This window comes from Apodemus sylvaticus, chromosome 5, assembly GCF_947179515.1.
Source record: "Apodemus sylvaticus chromosome 5, mApoSyl1.1, whole genome shotgun sequence".
Classification (NCBI taxonomy): domain Eukaryota; kingdom Metazoa; phylum Chordata; class Mammalia; order Rodentia; family Muridae; genus Apodemus; species Apodemus sylvaticus.
Window position 1 is genome coordinate 96944059 of NC_067476.1, and position 17182 is coordinate 96961240.

General features: G+C 38.0%; 1 protein-coding gene across 2 annotated transcripts in view; it reads right to left on the reverse strand.

Moving 5' to 3' along the window:
* Positions 1 to 2646: 2646 nt before the first annotated feature.
* Positions 2647 to 17182, reverse strand: part of Dph6 (diphthamine biosynthesis 6) — a 140864-nt gene continuing 126328 nt past the window's right edge. Inside the window, exons 7-9 of one of the 2 annotated variants that reach the window (XM_052183187.1) lie at positions 8915 to 9009; positions 5868 to 5955; positions 2647 to 4498 (exon numbers count right to left, since the gene is read on the reverse strand). In XM_052183187.1, the coding sequence (XP_052039147.1) occupies positions 4445 to 4498; positions 5868 to 5955; positions 8915 to 9009 (237 nt within the window). In that variant the 3' untranslated portion in view covers positions 2647 to 4444. The remainder of the gene's footprint in view (positions 4499 to 5867; positions 5956 to 8914; positions 9010 to 17182) is intronic. The other variant, XM_052183188.1, reaches the window with a different exon arrangement.

The window sequence follows — 17182 nt, forward strand, 5'->3', positions numbered from 1 at the left end:
AACATGAAAAACAAACAAACAAAACCAGGTTGAGAATGATGATGTTTTTAAAAGTTACAAGTTGTTGGAATAGGAGTTCTTAAAATTACACAAAACAAATCATTTCCATAAGAACTTTTCAGAAAAAGATAAAGCTAAGCATTAAGCAACATCATATATATTAGTACTAAAAGGCTATTTTCAAAGGAAGCAAAATTAAGGATGAACTGATATTGGGGGAAAGTAATGAAATTGAGATTAAATTTCTGTGACCCCCTTGAAACTCTATCCATTTAAGTGTTTCAGTATTTTTGTTGATTGCATGTCTGTATACCAGGTGTGTGCACAGCTCTAGTTGACGCCAGAACTGCAGTTACAGATGGCTTTAAGCTGCCATGAGTGCTGGGAACTGAACCCAAGCTTTCTGGAAGATGAGTGCTTTTAACTGCTAAACCACCTCTCCAGCTTCCAATCCTTTTGTTTGTTTGTTGTTTGTTTAAAGTACAATTTTTTCCAAAAATTAATTTGAATACTGTTTTCCACAAAGCTGAAATGGGAGAGATGGATGTTTGAATAGTTATGAATAAAAGCCTGATTCTCCAGTTGATTTATGTAAGGCTTTGTACTTTTCATTTTCTCAAGCTTGGCATTATGTTATGTATGGTACATTTTAGCATCAAAATTTCCACAAGCAATAAAGACTGAGACCCAAAGACACACTAATATTGATTTTCCAAATTTTAACTCAGGTCTTCCATTATTCAGTTATATTGTTTGGGACTTCATATCTAATTGGTATCATTTTAATATTTAAATTAGTAACTTATATAAAAACATAAAATTTAAGTAAATTATTTAAAGTTATTATACTGGCTGGTTTTGTGTGTCAACTTGACACAAGCTGGAGCTATCAAGAGAAAGGAGCTTCAGTTCAGGAAATGCCTCCATAAGATCCAGCTGTAAGGAATTTTCTCAATTAGTGATCAAGGGGGAGTGCTATTGTGAGTGGTGCCTGTCCTGGGCTGGAAGTCCTGGGTTCTCTAAGAAAGCAAGCTGAGTAAGCCAGTAAGAAACATCTCTCTATGGCCTCTGCATCAGCTCCTGCTTCCTGACCTGCTTGATTTCCAGTCCTGACTTCCTTTGGTGATGAACAGCAACGTCGAAGTGTAAGCTGAATAAATCCTTTCCTCTTCAACTTGCTTCTTGGTCATGATGTTTGTGCAGAAATAGAAACCCTTACTAAAACAGTTATCATTCTATAAGTTGAGTGTCTAAATGATATATTTAAAATGTCCACTACCAATCTCTATATTTTGTATTTTGCACTCTAGTTTTCTTACACAATTTTGTTCAATAATAACAAAAGAAAGAGATGAAGCTTTTTGTAATATGTAATGGAAAACATCTCTAAACTCTTCATGAAGAAGAAAATGAAATTTGAAAAATGATAGTTCATTAGAAAAGTTATTTTCAAAGTTTTAGCTGGTATTTTTAGATCTCATAGATGACACAGATGACACGAAAATGAAAACGGATTGATTCACAAAAATCTACAAAGCAGTAGAAATGATAAATGCCTAAACAACTGAATAAAGCTATGACAGAAAGCAAAAGAAGCATTGGGGAAATTTAACTTGTATGGCAAACTGTAAGTATTTGTATTCAATACTGGTCCACAGATGGGGTGCAAACAGTTTAAAAAGGCCTAGGGCACTGGGCAGTGATGGCACACACCTTTAATCCCAGCACTTGGGAGGCAAAGGCAGGCAGATTTCTGAGTTCGAGGCCAGCCTGGTCTACAAAGTGAGTTCCAGGACAGCCAGGGCGAGACAGAGAAATCCTGTCTTAAAACAACAACAACAACAAAACAAAACAAAACAAAACAAAAAACCCCAACAACAGCATCAACAACAAAAACCAAAAGGCCTATGGAGGCAGAAAGTTGTGGCAAAACATGGAAGCATCAATTTGTTCTAAGTAAGGATGCTCATATGGATCCCTGAGACCAAGAGTAATGAAGGCCTTAGAGCATTGTGATATGTGGTTTCTGGTGACAGATAATGATGTTATTAATGTAGAACACATTGTGCAGGGATCCAAACACTATAAAGCTTTGGTTCTCAACTTGTAGGCCCTGAGCCCTTCTGGGGTCTAATGATTCTTTTACAGGGTATGCCTTAGTTCATCAGAAAACATAGATATTTACATTAATGATTCCAAACAGTAGCTAAAGTTATAATATAATCAGAAATAATTCTACAGTTGGAGGCCACCACAACATAAAGAAATAACTGTATTAAAGGTTGCAGCATTGGGAAGGTTGAGAACCACTGCTATAAATAGAAAATGAAGGAGGTTGGGAAGACAGAACTTTAAAAGGGGCGATGGAGAGGACTATGAGATATGTATCATATAGAAGTGAAAGAAATATAAAGGAGATCGTTGCTCTTTATTGTGGATACAATGGGATTAGTTGCTTGAGTTTCAGCCCATTTGCCCTTAATGATAGAAGCTAATCCAGAACTGAAGGACAAACAAACCTAGGTTGGTTTTTTTTTTTTTCTCTCTATATCATAGCAATGGAAATAAACCTGGAACATTGGTGATCACGTATTTATTCGCTTAGGTATATTCAGTTATACAAATGAACTGACAGTCACACAAAACTTGTACATGAATGTTGAAAGCAGTTTTATTCATACTTGCCAAAAAGTAGAAACAGCTGTAACAAGAAATGAGGAAATCAAAACACATATTAATGAATGAAGGATTGCTACCACATGATATTCTGAAAAATGTAAAACTAGAGAGCATAGAGATCAGTAGTTACCCAGGGCTAGAGGAGACAGCGGATGAATAGGTGGAGCATACAGGATTGTTAAGGCAGTAAAACTGTTGTGTTATAGGATTATAATATGCATATACATCTTTGAACATTTGTTAAATCCCATGGATTGTAAAACCACAATTGTGAGATTTTTATACAAACTATGACTTTTTTGTTTGTTTTTGAGCCAAGGTAACCCAGGCCACACCTCATAACACTGCTCCTGCCTCAACATCTCAAGTTCTGGAATTATATGGGGAGCCACCACTTCTGGTTAAAGATGGACCTGTGATAAGGATCTTGCAACATGGGTTTATCAGTTACAAAATACCTCTCTAGTACAGTATGCTGATATGAGGCAGACAGTGTTCCAATGGGACAGAAAACATACATGGGCACTTTGTGTTTGCCATTCAGTTTTGAAGTGAACATAAAATTATTCTAGAAAATTAGTCTTTTAAAAAAATGTATACATAAGCACTTATGTATAAAAAGGTATACATAAGTGCTATTTAAAAATTCTTTAAAATCCATCATAAAATACCCAGCCATTTATGATATTTCTGATTACCCAAAGATGTTGAATGTTTCAAATAATGAATATATATATATATATATATATATATATATATATATATATATATATAAATAAAAAAGGTAAATCACTGCGGTGACGCCTGATTACAATGAGCTTGAGTGTCTAGATCAGATTCTCCATTTTCTGATGCCCCTTTTCATGACATGGGATGTGGAAGTGAGGGAAGAAAATAGTGTGACCAGGAACTGTCAGAGAGCTGGAGAGAAAACAGAGGGTAATAAAGGGGCATGCGACACAAAAGCCACCAGACTCATTACAATGTGAAAGTAAAGTGGAGGTAGAGGATGGTGAGAGCCAGAGGATTAGGGAGCTTGCTTCTCCCAGGAGTCTCAGGAGCTGCACCCATGAAGTCTCACCAACATGGCTCCCTAAACACGGGCTGAACAAGGAGGGCACTGACAGACATGCTAAAGTAGATGGGGAAGCTCATGGGGGAATAGCACAGCAATAGGTTATTCAACAGCAAATGGCCAACCCTGAAAACACAACACAGGGCATGCTATACAGTCTGGACAGGCTGTATTTATATATTTAGGAAAGTGTGTGTGTGTGTGTGTGTGTGTGTGTGTGTGTGTGTATGTGTGTGTAGAGAAAGAGAGGAAGGCAGCAACAGAAAGACACACACACACACACACACATACAAGCAGAGAGAAAGAGTGTGGAAAGGGAGGGAGGGAGGGAGGGAGGGAGGGAGGGAGAGAGAGAGACAGAGACAGAGAGAGAGAGAGAGAGAGAGAGAGAGAGAGAGAGAGAGAGAGGCATATAATAACACTAATGAAAATGGTGTCCAGAAATTGGAAAAGTAGCAAAGGAGGGTATATTGTCCAGTTCTGAGGAAAGTAGGGGTGGCACAATAATAATATAATAGTAATTTAAAACTAATTTTTTTTAAAGACAGTAAGTTGAAGAAATTGGCAATAGCAGAGAAGAGTTCACTGAAATTCTCTCAGCTATTCAATGGTCCCAATATATTTTTTTGAAGAAGTAAAAAATGTAGTAAGACATGTTGGTCATAGTCACTTTAAAATGCAGCATAAATGTTAAGAATTATGAATATAATTAGTTGTCTTATCATTCCCAGGTACTGAAGACACCTGCAAGAGAACAAAGGAAAATGTGACTTATTTGCTAAAGTCAGTAATATCCTATCATAGACAAACAACAGTTACCCAGGGCGGGCTAGTGAGACACCAGAGAAGCCCAGGAGCAGCCCGGGTGAGGCTGCGCTGGGAACGCAGGAATGTGTAAGCGAGGGGTAACTGCACTAGCTTCTTAGCTGTGCTCCTAGCACCAAAAGAAGACAAAAGTAATGTGAGGCTCTCTTCTCATGTTTTAGAAGGTGTTTACATGGGATAATGCCATTCTGTGATGTCACCAATTTTTGATAAAAGGTCAGAAATGTTTACTTTTACCCAGTCTGATGATAGATCGGCATCTAGTCTTATTTATCAGTAACTGTGGTGGGAAGTGCTATGCATAGTTATTATTTATTTGTGTGTTTGTATGTTCCTCAGGGTTCCATGGGAAATGGTTTCTCTTCTAATTGTCATCTTGTTGGGCCCAGTCACTACTCTCTCTTACTGCCTTACCCTGAGGTTTGGGGACCAGTATTCATTCTATTTTTAGGGATGCTGCATACTCTGAAAATGTCACTGAGATTCCATGTAACACATATGCAGCTGTGTGTGTGCCTCAGGAAGTGGGGAAGAGAGCAGGACAGAAGACCTTTTCCAGTTATTTTTGTTTTCTATCATGACTCTTCTTCACAGAACATCACTTGAAATCAGAGGGAAACCTCTCTAGGTCTTTCATGCAAAGATCTAACACAGATCTCACCTACCTTCAGACAGACAGGCATCTGCTCTGTCCTGATCACCTGCTGCTCTACGTCACTTAAAACTCTTGATTTGATTTTACTGCTCTTCGACTAACCTTCCATTGTCTTTATTCCTCTCACTTAGAGCTCCCTTATACACTTTCAGAAAAACTTTTCTCCTCTTTTATTCCCTCCTGAGCCCTGTACAACCTAATTGCCACACTACATGACTTACTATTTATTGGTTTTATACTGTCCTGTTTTCTTAGTATTTATTATTCTTTTTTTTAAAAAAAAACTAACCTTCAATCTCTTCAGAAATATTGTGTTACAGAACATTCTTAGTACTATAAGCATTTGTAAAAGTATTAGTTATTGACTGAGTAAATTTATTTTTTTCTGCTCCATTGCCTATGGTTGTCGTGACCCCAATCATATAATTATTTTGTGTTATGTCATAACTGCAATTTTGCTACTGTTATGAATTGTACTGTAAATATCGGATACACAGGATATCTGACATGTGACTTCTGTGTGTGGGGGGTCACGATCCATAGGTTGAGAACCACTGTGTTAGAGTATCACACAACAGAACTAGTGTATACCTCTCTCTTGCCTTGACATCACTGTGATCTGAGATTTATTACCTTCTCTTCCAAGTGCAGCCCTGAGAGCCGTAGATAAGCCACAGGTGCGAATGCATCAGCTGAGTGGATGACTGCTTCAGAAGAGTCCCTGCAACAGAGTTTAGGGTACTTACTAAATACATACCCTGTAGCTAGTCACTCTGTAGCTACCACTGGGAGAAGAGACCTGGAATCCTCCAACACTAAGAAACTTGCTTTTCCTATGTAAAAGGACATACAGTTCATACTCAAAGTTTCCGCACAACTCTGAATGATTTCAAAATTTCAGCTCCACAAATTTGCACTGGCTAAACATTAAAATTCATGGCTTGGTCTTCACTGTGCCTCTGTTACTGAGAGACAACTGACTCAGTGACTCATGCATCGCCTAAGCCCTCCCGCACAACAGTAAGCTGCAGCTGCTGGTGAGCTCTGGTTGAACTCTTCACACTGTCCCACCACTGCTGTCAACACAGATTATGGGAGGGTAATTAGCGCCTTCAGGTAATATGGTATGAACTGCTTGCTGCCACCATATGGATACATGGAAATTAATTTGTTTTAATAAAAATGCCCTGAAAAGAACTTATAAATAACTAAGATTATTTGTAAAATTATATTAACCAGTGATTTTTGTTATTAAGAGAGACAATGCTCTGAATTTCAAGTGAAAATGTAAAGACAGATATTCCTCATATCTAATTTCTCATGAATTACTTCCATTGCATATATTAATCTTAGCACCGGACCACTGCATAATTGCAAAGATAATCTTTAACTCCTTTTAAAAAATTCATTTTATGTGTATGAGTGTTTAGTATGCACATAGGTACCATGTGCATGCCTGGTAAACTTAGAACCCAGAAAGAGGCATAAGTTCCCCTATAACTGGAGTTACAGATGGCATTGTGCCACCATGTAGATTTTGCAAATAAAACCTGGGTCCTCTGGTAGAGCAGCAAGTGTTCTTAACTGCTGAACCATCTCTTTAGATCTCTTATTTTGACGCTATTAATTTTCTAAACTGAAATTCTTTTTATGCTTCTATTTGATTTTAAAACTGTGTGTATTTTATGTGTCTGTGTGTAGGTTTGTGCACATGACTACAGTGCCTGTGGAGGTCTGGGTTACAGGCAGCTGTACTCGTCTAGATGTTACTGCTGGGAATGGAACTTGGGTCCTCTACAAGAGCTCTTAACCGCAGAATGGAGCCACCTCTCTAGACTCTTTCTTCAACTCCTGGAGATCAGGGTAAAACATACTGGAATCTGTTTTTTTTTTTTTTTTTTTTTTTTCCTGATCAGAACATTATGTAATGCCAATAGACAAAGCCACAAAATATGTGAGTACAGAATACTAAATTTTCACAGGAAAATATGGTTACAATTCACCTGTAAGATATATAAAACTTTGTATATTATGATTAAAAACTCAACATATATTCATGAATCTTTATTATCAAATATGAATCTTTATATTATAAAATGACATTAAAAAGACAACATTGAAAGGAAAGCAACTTATACACATTGCTCCTTTAAAGAACCAAGTTTTTGATGAAAAGGTATGAGATTTTATTGGTTAATCAATGCAAATATGTTGCCAGATAAAATGGGAAGAGGAAACAGCATGGAAAGAGATAGCATGCAGGTGGAAGGAGAAGCCACTGCCACACGCGGCTCTGCCGTCTACAAGCATGCTGGGTCACGCTTGTCTACCCCTCTTTACATCTCTCTTTCTCTTCCCCATCCCCTCTTATGCACAAATGCAGAGAGTCAGAGAGACAGAGACAGACAGAGAGAGACAGAAACACAGAGAAACAGGAGGGGAACTTGTCAGAAAGAAGGGCTCTGGTTAAATACACCTTCCTTTAAGAGCAGGGCCCATCTTCCTGTGTAATCATCTGCATCAGTCTTGAGTTTCTACAACTACAAAATGAAGGCACTGAATTTCACGGTTGACGTACCATAATGCTGAGATCATTTGGTGACAAAATGAAAAAGGAGTACTTCTTACAGTTAGGTGTCTATGAAGGCCTCTGGGTTCTCCAAGACTAGATCTATCAGAAGGGTGGTTGGAGTACCATTAATTTTCATTTCTTGCTCTGTTATTCTTTCCTCTTATGGTCAATTTTGTTTTAATAAGTATATTCACATTTTCCCATTATACTCTAAGTTGATTCAGATATGCAAATGTATTTCTTTAATAATAAACAGCATTGTTTCATGGAAGACCATTTTATGTTTACAAAGTCCTTTTGTGATCATCATGGCCATTAATTATCTCTCTTATCTACGAACTTCTATGTAATAATCTTGTATCATAGTTAATAGAAAGATATATTTTTCCTTCAAGCTTATAAAGGTAGAAACAACAGGCATCAATAATGACCTGCAGAATTTGATGGAAACATTAGGTGCTCCATAAAAAAAGTGCCAAATTAGTGGTGTGTTAATTATTACTACCACATACATTTGAAGAAAATGAAAGTAAGAGTGAGGAATGCTAGAGTTGGGAAAGACTTTTTGTACTAATTCTTAGATTCACTGTGGAGGTGCCACAGTGCGCATCATAAACAGAATCAGCTTCAAAATAAAGTTTACATGTAAAAATGACCCTATTGACCGAAGAGAAATGTCTAGTGTCATCATTGTAACATGTTAAAGCCAAGAAAGAGGAAAAAGAGGATGGAGTTAATGGAACCCACAGGCTACTGATGTGGCAGTTTATCAAACGTAGCTGTAATGAAAGATAAATAATACAGACAATTCACACTTCATGAAAGGATAAAAGTGTCAGTGTGTAGGCACTAGTTTTACTGCAGGCCGTAATCAGCAAGTAAACGAAAGTGCAATGTCTAAAAAGTTTACAACCTTCTATGAAGGCCTCGTCTTGTCAAGTATTGATTTAAGTATTCACACAACTTCCTTGGGATTAAACAAACTGAGTGTTTGTGAACTTAGAGGAGATGCTCTATTTCTTACAGCTAAAGTGGACTCAGGCTAAGTGCTGAGTTGCTTCTATCATGTATATTTAAGAAAAGGAGAGATGGTGAAACGTTCTCTTACACGACAATCTTCTTCTTGAACAGAGGGCAGTCCAGTGTGAATGTCTCATACTCCCCACCTTCTCCACACACATGGACACCATACTTCTTGGAAAGCTGAGGATCAGTAGCAAAGAAAAAGAAAAATTAAAATGACACTCTCAAAACATTCATTTATCAGGCTATTTGCTCCTGAAAACCAATGCAGGACACTGATTTGAAAACATATTGAAAAAAAAAAAAAGAAAAAATATTGCAGGCTACAGAAAATCACCTTGCTTAAGATGCGTCTTAAGAGGACATTTGAAAAATGTTTCTATAAAGCACCAGATAAAACACCAGGACTTTAATAACTTGAAACCCTTCTTAAAAAGTTATAGGGAAGCAAAATTTTTCTTTACAAAGATAAAACTTAAAGCAAGCATACACTTTAGCATGGTATTTCACTTTAGATTTAACGGCAGCTAAGTGACTATGAGAAGAGACAGAGCCTAACTATATACATCTCCGACCATTTGACTTAGAGGGGAAAATGTTATTAGAGATTTTACCAGACCAAAAAATTCAAAATCTTTTCCTAGGCCTATGATCAAATACAATATGCTTGGTGCTGTTATTTTTAGGAATATTATAGGGTACTAAAAACCAGTGAACTTCTAAAGGCACAGAAAGTCTTTAAAAAGCTCTTAAATCTTCTGCTATCATTCTTTTTCTTCTTTACTTTTTGAAATTTATTTATTTTAAATGAGTGCTTTATCTGTATGTACACCTGAATGCCAGAAGAGGGTATCATACCCCACTATAGATGCTTGTGAACCATCATATGGTTGCTGGGAATTGAAGTCAGGACCTCTGGAAGAGCAGCTATTGCCCTTAACCACTGAGCCATCTCTGAAATTCTTAGACAAATGGATGGAACTTAAAAGAATCATCCTGAGTGAGGTAACCTAATCACAAAAGAACACAAATGGTATGCACTCACTGATAAGTGTATTAGCCCAGAACCGTGGAATACTTTCAAGACACATTTCATATATCAAATGATGCCCAAGAAGGAGGAAGAACAAAGTATGGATACTCTGGTTCTTTGTAGAAAGGGGAACAAAATACCCACAGAAGGAGATACAGAGACAAAGGGTGGAGCAGAGTCTGAGGGAAAGACCTTCCAGAGACTACCCCACCCAGGGATCCATCCCATATAGAGTTACAAAACCCAGACACTATTGTGGATGCCCACAAGTGCTAGCTGACTGGAGCTGGATATAGCTATTACCTGGGAGGCTCTGCTAGTGCATGACAAATACTGAGGGGGTCACTCTCAGCCAGTCATTGAACTGAGCATAGGGTCCCCAATGGGGGAGCTAGAGAAAGGACCCAAGGAGCTGAAGGGATTTGCAGCACCATAGGAGGAAAAACATGAGTCACCCAGTATTCTCAGAGCTCCCAGGGACAAAATCGTCAACTAAAGAGTACACATGGAGTTACCTATGATTCCAGATTCATAGGCAGCAGAGGATGGTGTTGTTAGACACCAAAGGGAGGAGAGCCCCTTGTTCTGGAAAGACTCAATGCCATAGTGTAGAGGAATACCAGGACAGGGAAGAGGGGGAGGGGGGAGAGGGGAAGGGTTGATTGGAGAGGGGAGATGGCTTATGGGATTTTCGGGGAGAGGGGAACCAGGAAAGGGGACAACATTTGAAATGTAAATAAAGAATATATCTAATAACAAATATGCTAAAAAATAAAAAAACAAACAAAAAGTTCTTAAATCTTAGTAAGGTTCAGTTTACAAAGTTGTCTAATAAAATCTGAAGTTAAAAAAAAAAAAGCAAGCAAGCAACCAAACCAACCCAGAAAACAAAAACAAAGAAAGAAATAAACAAAAGCCCTGTCTCACTTGTCTTAACTCTAAGCAATACTACGTAATGACCTTGATACTGAGAGAAAACTGCTTGGTTGATACACAGTAGGTGCCCGTGTTGACCACTTGCACAGGCTGTCATTGACACTGATCTGTCAGATTCCCTGTGGAAGTTATGTCCTTGCAGCTCCATGGTTTCTTGATTCAGAATGGAATCCCTGGTCTTAGGTGCCTCAAGTCCAAATCATCACAGCTCAAAGAGGAGAGATTCCATTGTGCCAATAATGTGGCTGCTTCCTTAGACCTCAGCTCTACCTGCTGGTTACAAGCTTGCTTGGTAACTTTTGTAGTTGTGCTACTATTCTGATTGTGTGGCTTAAGAATGGATCTAGGGACACTCTACTCCTCCCAGTGGGAGTCAGAAATAATGTGAATGACACTGTAAAGCCAAACAGCAAGGCAAAGTGTGGGAAGGAGAACTGAATAATATTTTCTGTAACGGCTACAATGGGCAAAATAGATAAACTTTTGCCTGGTTTATAAAGCAGAGACTTGGCAAGTCCAAATTATGAGAGGTGGTCCCTATGGGAGCAAATAATGGGACAAGAATGCTTTGCCATACTAAACTAAATTAAATTAATATCATCTCTGCAATAAAAACCACACAGCAACAATAATGGGATATGGATTTCAGAGTATTTATTTGTTCTGCATTTAAGTGTTCTACTGATTTTCCAACAACTTCCCATCATGGGCCTTCTAATTTCATCTTTGTGACTCACTGGCCAGTCTATGAAAAGTATTTAGCTTTTCTGTTTTGACAAATGTCTCACTGGAACTCTTGTGATGTTTTTGTAATACAAAGCATAACTGGAGTGTTACAGTTTGTGGCTACGACATCCTATAGATGTGCTTCTGTTAGTTCCTTAGAAAAGTAATCATCCTAAGTGAGGTAACTCACTCACAAAAGAACACACATGGAATGCAGTTACTGATAAGTGGATATTAGCCTAGAAGCTCTGAATACCCAAGACACAACTCACATATCAAATTATTCCCAAGAAGGAAGGAGACGGCCCTGGTCCTAGAAAGGCTTGACACAGTAGTGTAAGGGATTACCAGGACAGAGAAGTGGGAGGGGGCTGATTGGGGAATGGGCTGAGGGAAGAGGGCTTATGGAACTTATGGGGAGGGGGGAACCGGGAAAGAGAAAATCATTTGGAATGTACACAAAGAATACAGAAAAGAAAAAAAAAAAAGTAATGCAAGTGGCTATGTCAGCTCAACGTTTGCTTTTAAGAGGTGAACACTGCCATCTGTATGTGCTCTGAAATATCCTTAGCTTATACACAATATAATTAATATTGTTTAGCTCATCAATCACTCTTCAATAGGTATTTATGGAAAACCATCTTTAGTTCTTAAAGTTCACTAGACATAACTCATTCTACATTGTCGTACCACATATAACAGTGACATTGCCCACATCAACCAGTATTTAGAATATTTTCCCTCCTCTACTATTAATTTACCAGTATGGAAATATAGGTTTCCACCCAGTAAATTTGGTTAAAGGCTACCATGGTTTCTAGGATTGAGAAATCAATAAGTATTCTTATTGAATCCTGGTATTACTGTTGGTTTTAAGCTCAGTTAGCTTTATGCTGTAACATTTAAGTGACTCCCAAATGTGAGCTTTAAGGTTCTTGATAACATCATGGGATGTTCTTCAGAGGTGAAAGTTCATCTTATCTGCTTTATTCAGTGAATTGGCCGTCTATGAAAACACAAGACTCTTAAGAGTATGAAAGCAGGAATTATGAACAGAATAGAAAATGTTGCTTTTCCAAAAGTTTTGGACCCAGAAGTATTCCTTCCACAAAATATTCATAGTGCACACTTATAATTTATTTTTTAAGATGTGTAAATCAACATTATCAGTGTTTATACTGTTCATAATGAGCAGCAACAGTTCTCATACATACATCTCTATTCTATGTCTGACTATGTTTTAAAACTGGGACTATGATATGCTATTCCTAATTACTCCTTGATAAGATTCTGTCCCCATTATTGTAAGGAAATCACCAAAAATATTTTTTTTTAGTTTGCCTTCATGCTGAAATTATAGTATTCTTTTTCATATCTTTTAAAGATTTACTTTTTTTCCTTTCCTTTATATTCTTTCAAATTCAATGTGAATAAAACAATGTTCTTAGCTTCCCTCACCCCAATTCTCTAAGTACAATTATGCACAAAGGTTTGGGATCCTGGCAGAGTGTAACTCCATGCTTTTGTTCTACCTACAGCTTAAGTTCTAAAGTCCATTAATTCCTTACTGACTCAGCATCTCAGAGGTCTGTAGTTTCCTCAGAACTGTGTAGCTGCAGATTCCATTATGTCCAGTAGGAGCATGGCAGCAAGCATGTGGATAACACGCTGCTGTCCCTTCCACTTTAAAGCCCCGAGGACCAGTTTGCTCTTCGGCTCTCAAACACTGGCTCCTCTCTTGCTTTCTATATTTGCCCTCCCAAGTTTTCCTACACCAGACAACCTTACTGATATTCCTTAATAATGTACATGCTGGATTCTTCTGCTCCAGATCTTCGGGTGGTCAACTGCTACCTACAGGATAAAACTATAGTATTTAAGTGATAACCAAAGGCTTCTGTCATTCTGCCCCATCATTCACATGAATATATAGGTATCAGAGTGTACACAACAGATTTGGAAAGATCCTGGTTGTCTTGAGAAAATTAAAAGGATGTCTTTATAAAGTAAAATATGAAGTAAGGAACACAAACCCTGAGTGAATTTCATTTTCTTCACTACAGAGAATGTTTTCATAGGTTGTGGTACCTTATCCTGCTCTGAGGCTCCTGTTTCTGTATTTTAATCCTGTGTTACCTCTGAACTGTAAAAGATTTTATGCATGGCTTTTATGCCGCCAGACTCGGTTCTTATACTTCCTGGACACTCTCCCATGCCCTCTGTCACAGAGTGTTCAGCAATCAGTGGCCCTCTTGCTACATTCAGATGTGCCGGTGCCCCTTCAGACAAGCCTGGCTGGCATGAACTGACAAGTTCAGTTTGAACCAGAAACAGATAACCCAAGTCTATCAAGGAAAAGAAGGAAGAAGTTGCTGATGCATTTTCTTCCACCCTCAAGAACGGGATACCAATTTTCCATTATTGGAGAGCTAATGCAAGGGAACAATCTTAACACCTGGTAAGAATGTTCTCTTTATTAGCCATCTACTAGGGAATGTCACTATTTTCCTCCTCCTTCACATTAATCATTTGAGATTAACACAGAAAGTGATGGAGATGGTCACTGGGTAACATGAACACACTTGCTATTTTTTATATTTTGCTTGGTTAAAAAAATAGGGATACTGAGCTAAACAAAGAATTCAGAACAGAAGAATTTTGACTAGCTGAGAAGCACTTAAATGTTCAAAGTACTTAATCACCAGGGAAATGCAAATCAAAACAACCCTGAGATTTCACTTCACACCAGTCAGAATAGATCAAACACTCAAGTAACAGAACATACTGGTGAGGATGTAGAGAAAGAGGAACACTCCTCTATTGCTGGGGGAATTGAAAATTGGCACAGTCACTCTGGAAATCAATCTGGTGGTTCCTCAGAAACTTGGAAATAGTTCTACCTGAAGACCCAGCTATACCATTATTGGGCATATACCCAAAAGATGCCCACCATACCTGAAGGACATGTGCTCCAACATGTTCAGAGCAACATTATTTGTAATACGTAGAAGCTGGAAACAATGCCGATGTCCCTCAACCAAAGAATGGATAAAGAAAATGTGGTTGATTTACACAATGGAATACTATTCAGCTATTAAAAATTAGGACATCAAGGGCACAGAGACAATATCCAAATTAACAAAATCAGAAATGAAAAGGGAGAAATAACAACAGAAACTGAGGAACTTAAACAAAATCATATTCTACTACAAAAGCCCATACTCAACAAAACTGGAAAATCTGGATGAAATGGACAATTTCCTAGACAGATACCAACTACCAAAATTTAATCAGGATCAGACAGACCATCTAAACAGTCCCATAACCCCTAAAGAAATAAAAGTGGTCATTGACAGTCTCCCAACCAAAAAAAGCACAGGACCAGATGATTTTAGTGCAGAATTCTATCAGACCTTCAAAGGACACCTAATACCAATATTCTTCAAAATTCCACTAAATAGAAACAGAAGGAACATTACCCAACTTGTTCTATGAAGCCACATTTTCGCTGATACCAAAATCACACAAAGATCCAACAAAAGAAAAAGAGAACCTTAGACCAATTTCCCTTATGAGTATTGATGAAAAATACTCAATAAAATTCTTGCCAACCGAATCCAAGAATACATAAAAATGATCATTCACCATGATCAAGTAGGCTTCATCCCAGGGATGCAGGGATGGCTCAATACATGGAAAACTGTCAATGTAATCCACAACATAAACAAACTCAAAGAGAAAAACCACATGGTCATTTCATGAGATGCTGAAAAAGCATTTGATAAAATTCAGCATCCTTTCATGTTAAAGGTCTTGGAAAGAACAGGAATTCAAGGCCTGTACCTAAACATAATAAAAGCTATATACAGCAAACCAGCAGACAACATCAAACTAAATGGAGAGAAACTTGAAGCAATCCCACTAAAATCAGGGACTAGACCAGGCTGCCCTCTCTCTCCATATTTATTCAATATAGTACTTGACATTCTAGCCAGAGCAATTAGACAACAAAAGGAGCTCAAAGGGATACAAATTGGAAAGGAAGAAGTCAGATTATCACTATTTGCAGATGATACAATAGTATACTTAAGTGACCCAAAAAACTCCACCAGAGAACACTACAGCTGATAAACAACTTAGCAAAGTGGCTGGATATGAAATTAACTCAAGCAAATCAGTAGCCTTCCTATACTCAAAGGATAAACAGGCTGAGAAAGAAATTAGGGAAGTAACACCCTTCACAATAGCCACAAACAATATAAAGTACCTTGGTGTGACTCTAACCAAACAAGTGAAAGAGCTGTATGACAGGAACTTCAAGTCTTTGAAGAAAGAAATTGAAGAAGACCTCAGAAGATGGAAGAATCTTCTATGCTCTTGGATTGGCAGGATTAATATAGTAAAAATGGCTATCTTGCCAAAAACAATATACAGATTCAACACAATACCCATCAAAATCTCTAGACAATTCTTCATAGAGTTAGAAAGAGCAATTCTTAAATTCATCTGGAATAACAAAAAAATCCCAGGATAGCTAAAACTATTCTCAATAGTAAAAGAATTTCTGGGAGAATCAGTATCCCCTACCTCAAGCAGTACTACAGAACAATTGTGTTAAAAACTGCATGATATTGGTACAGTGACAGGCATACTTGCCTGTCAATGGAATCAATGGAATATAATTGAAGACCCAGAAATGAACCCACACACCTATGGTCACTTGATCTTTGACAAAGGAGCTACAACCATCCAGTGCAAAAAAGATAGCCTTTTCAACAAATGGTGCTGGTTCAACTGGAGGTCAGCATGCAAAAGAATGCAAATTGATCCATTCTTTTTTTTTTTTTGAATCTTTTTTTTATTCGATATATTTTTTATTTACATTTCAAATGATTTCCCCACTCCCAAAGAGTCCCGTAAGCCCCCTTCTCTCCCCCTGTCCTCCCACCCACCCCTTCCCACATCCCCGTTCTGGTTTTGCTGAATACTGCTTCATTGAGTCTTTCCAGAACAAGGGGCCACTCTTCCTTTCTTCTTGTACCTCATTTGATGTGTGGATTATGTTTTGGGTAATCTAGGTTTCTAGGTTAATATCCACTTATTAGTGAGTGCATACCATGATTCACCTTTTGAGTCCGGGTTACGATCCATTCTTATCTCCTTGTACTAAGCTCAAGTCCAAGTGGATCAAGGTCCTCCACATAAAACCAGACACACTGAAACTAATAGAAAAGAAACTGGGGAAGACACTTGAGGACATGAGCATGTAAGACCCCCCCAAAACTGAGGGTGCCCCAGCACCCCACGCCCCAGAAGGTGACACTCAAATTACTCACGAGAAATGGTCTCGATGTAATAACATGAGGATTTCTTTATTCCAGAATTCTGGGTTCCACAGCTGTACACTGCATAGGGTTAGAGGACTGTGGACCATGAGTGCCGAATTGCAACAGCTTTTATAAGTTTACGACAAAGCCCACAAATCACAAACCAATCATTTCTTAGCATGGAGATCCTGCGAAATGTGAGCCAATCAATTTGTACCACTCCATAGTTTTTAGGCCAATCAGTTTAAATTATCAGAGCCTGCGCTCAGCGGACCAATTAATTTCCTATTTTCTTGAATGTCTATAGCTGTGTGAACTCCTGCATAGGGGT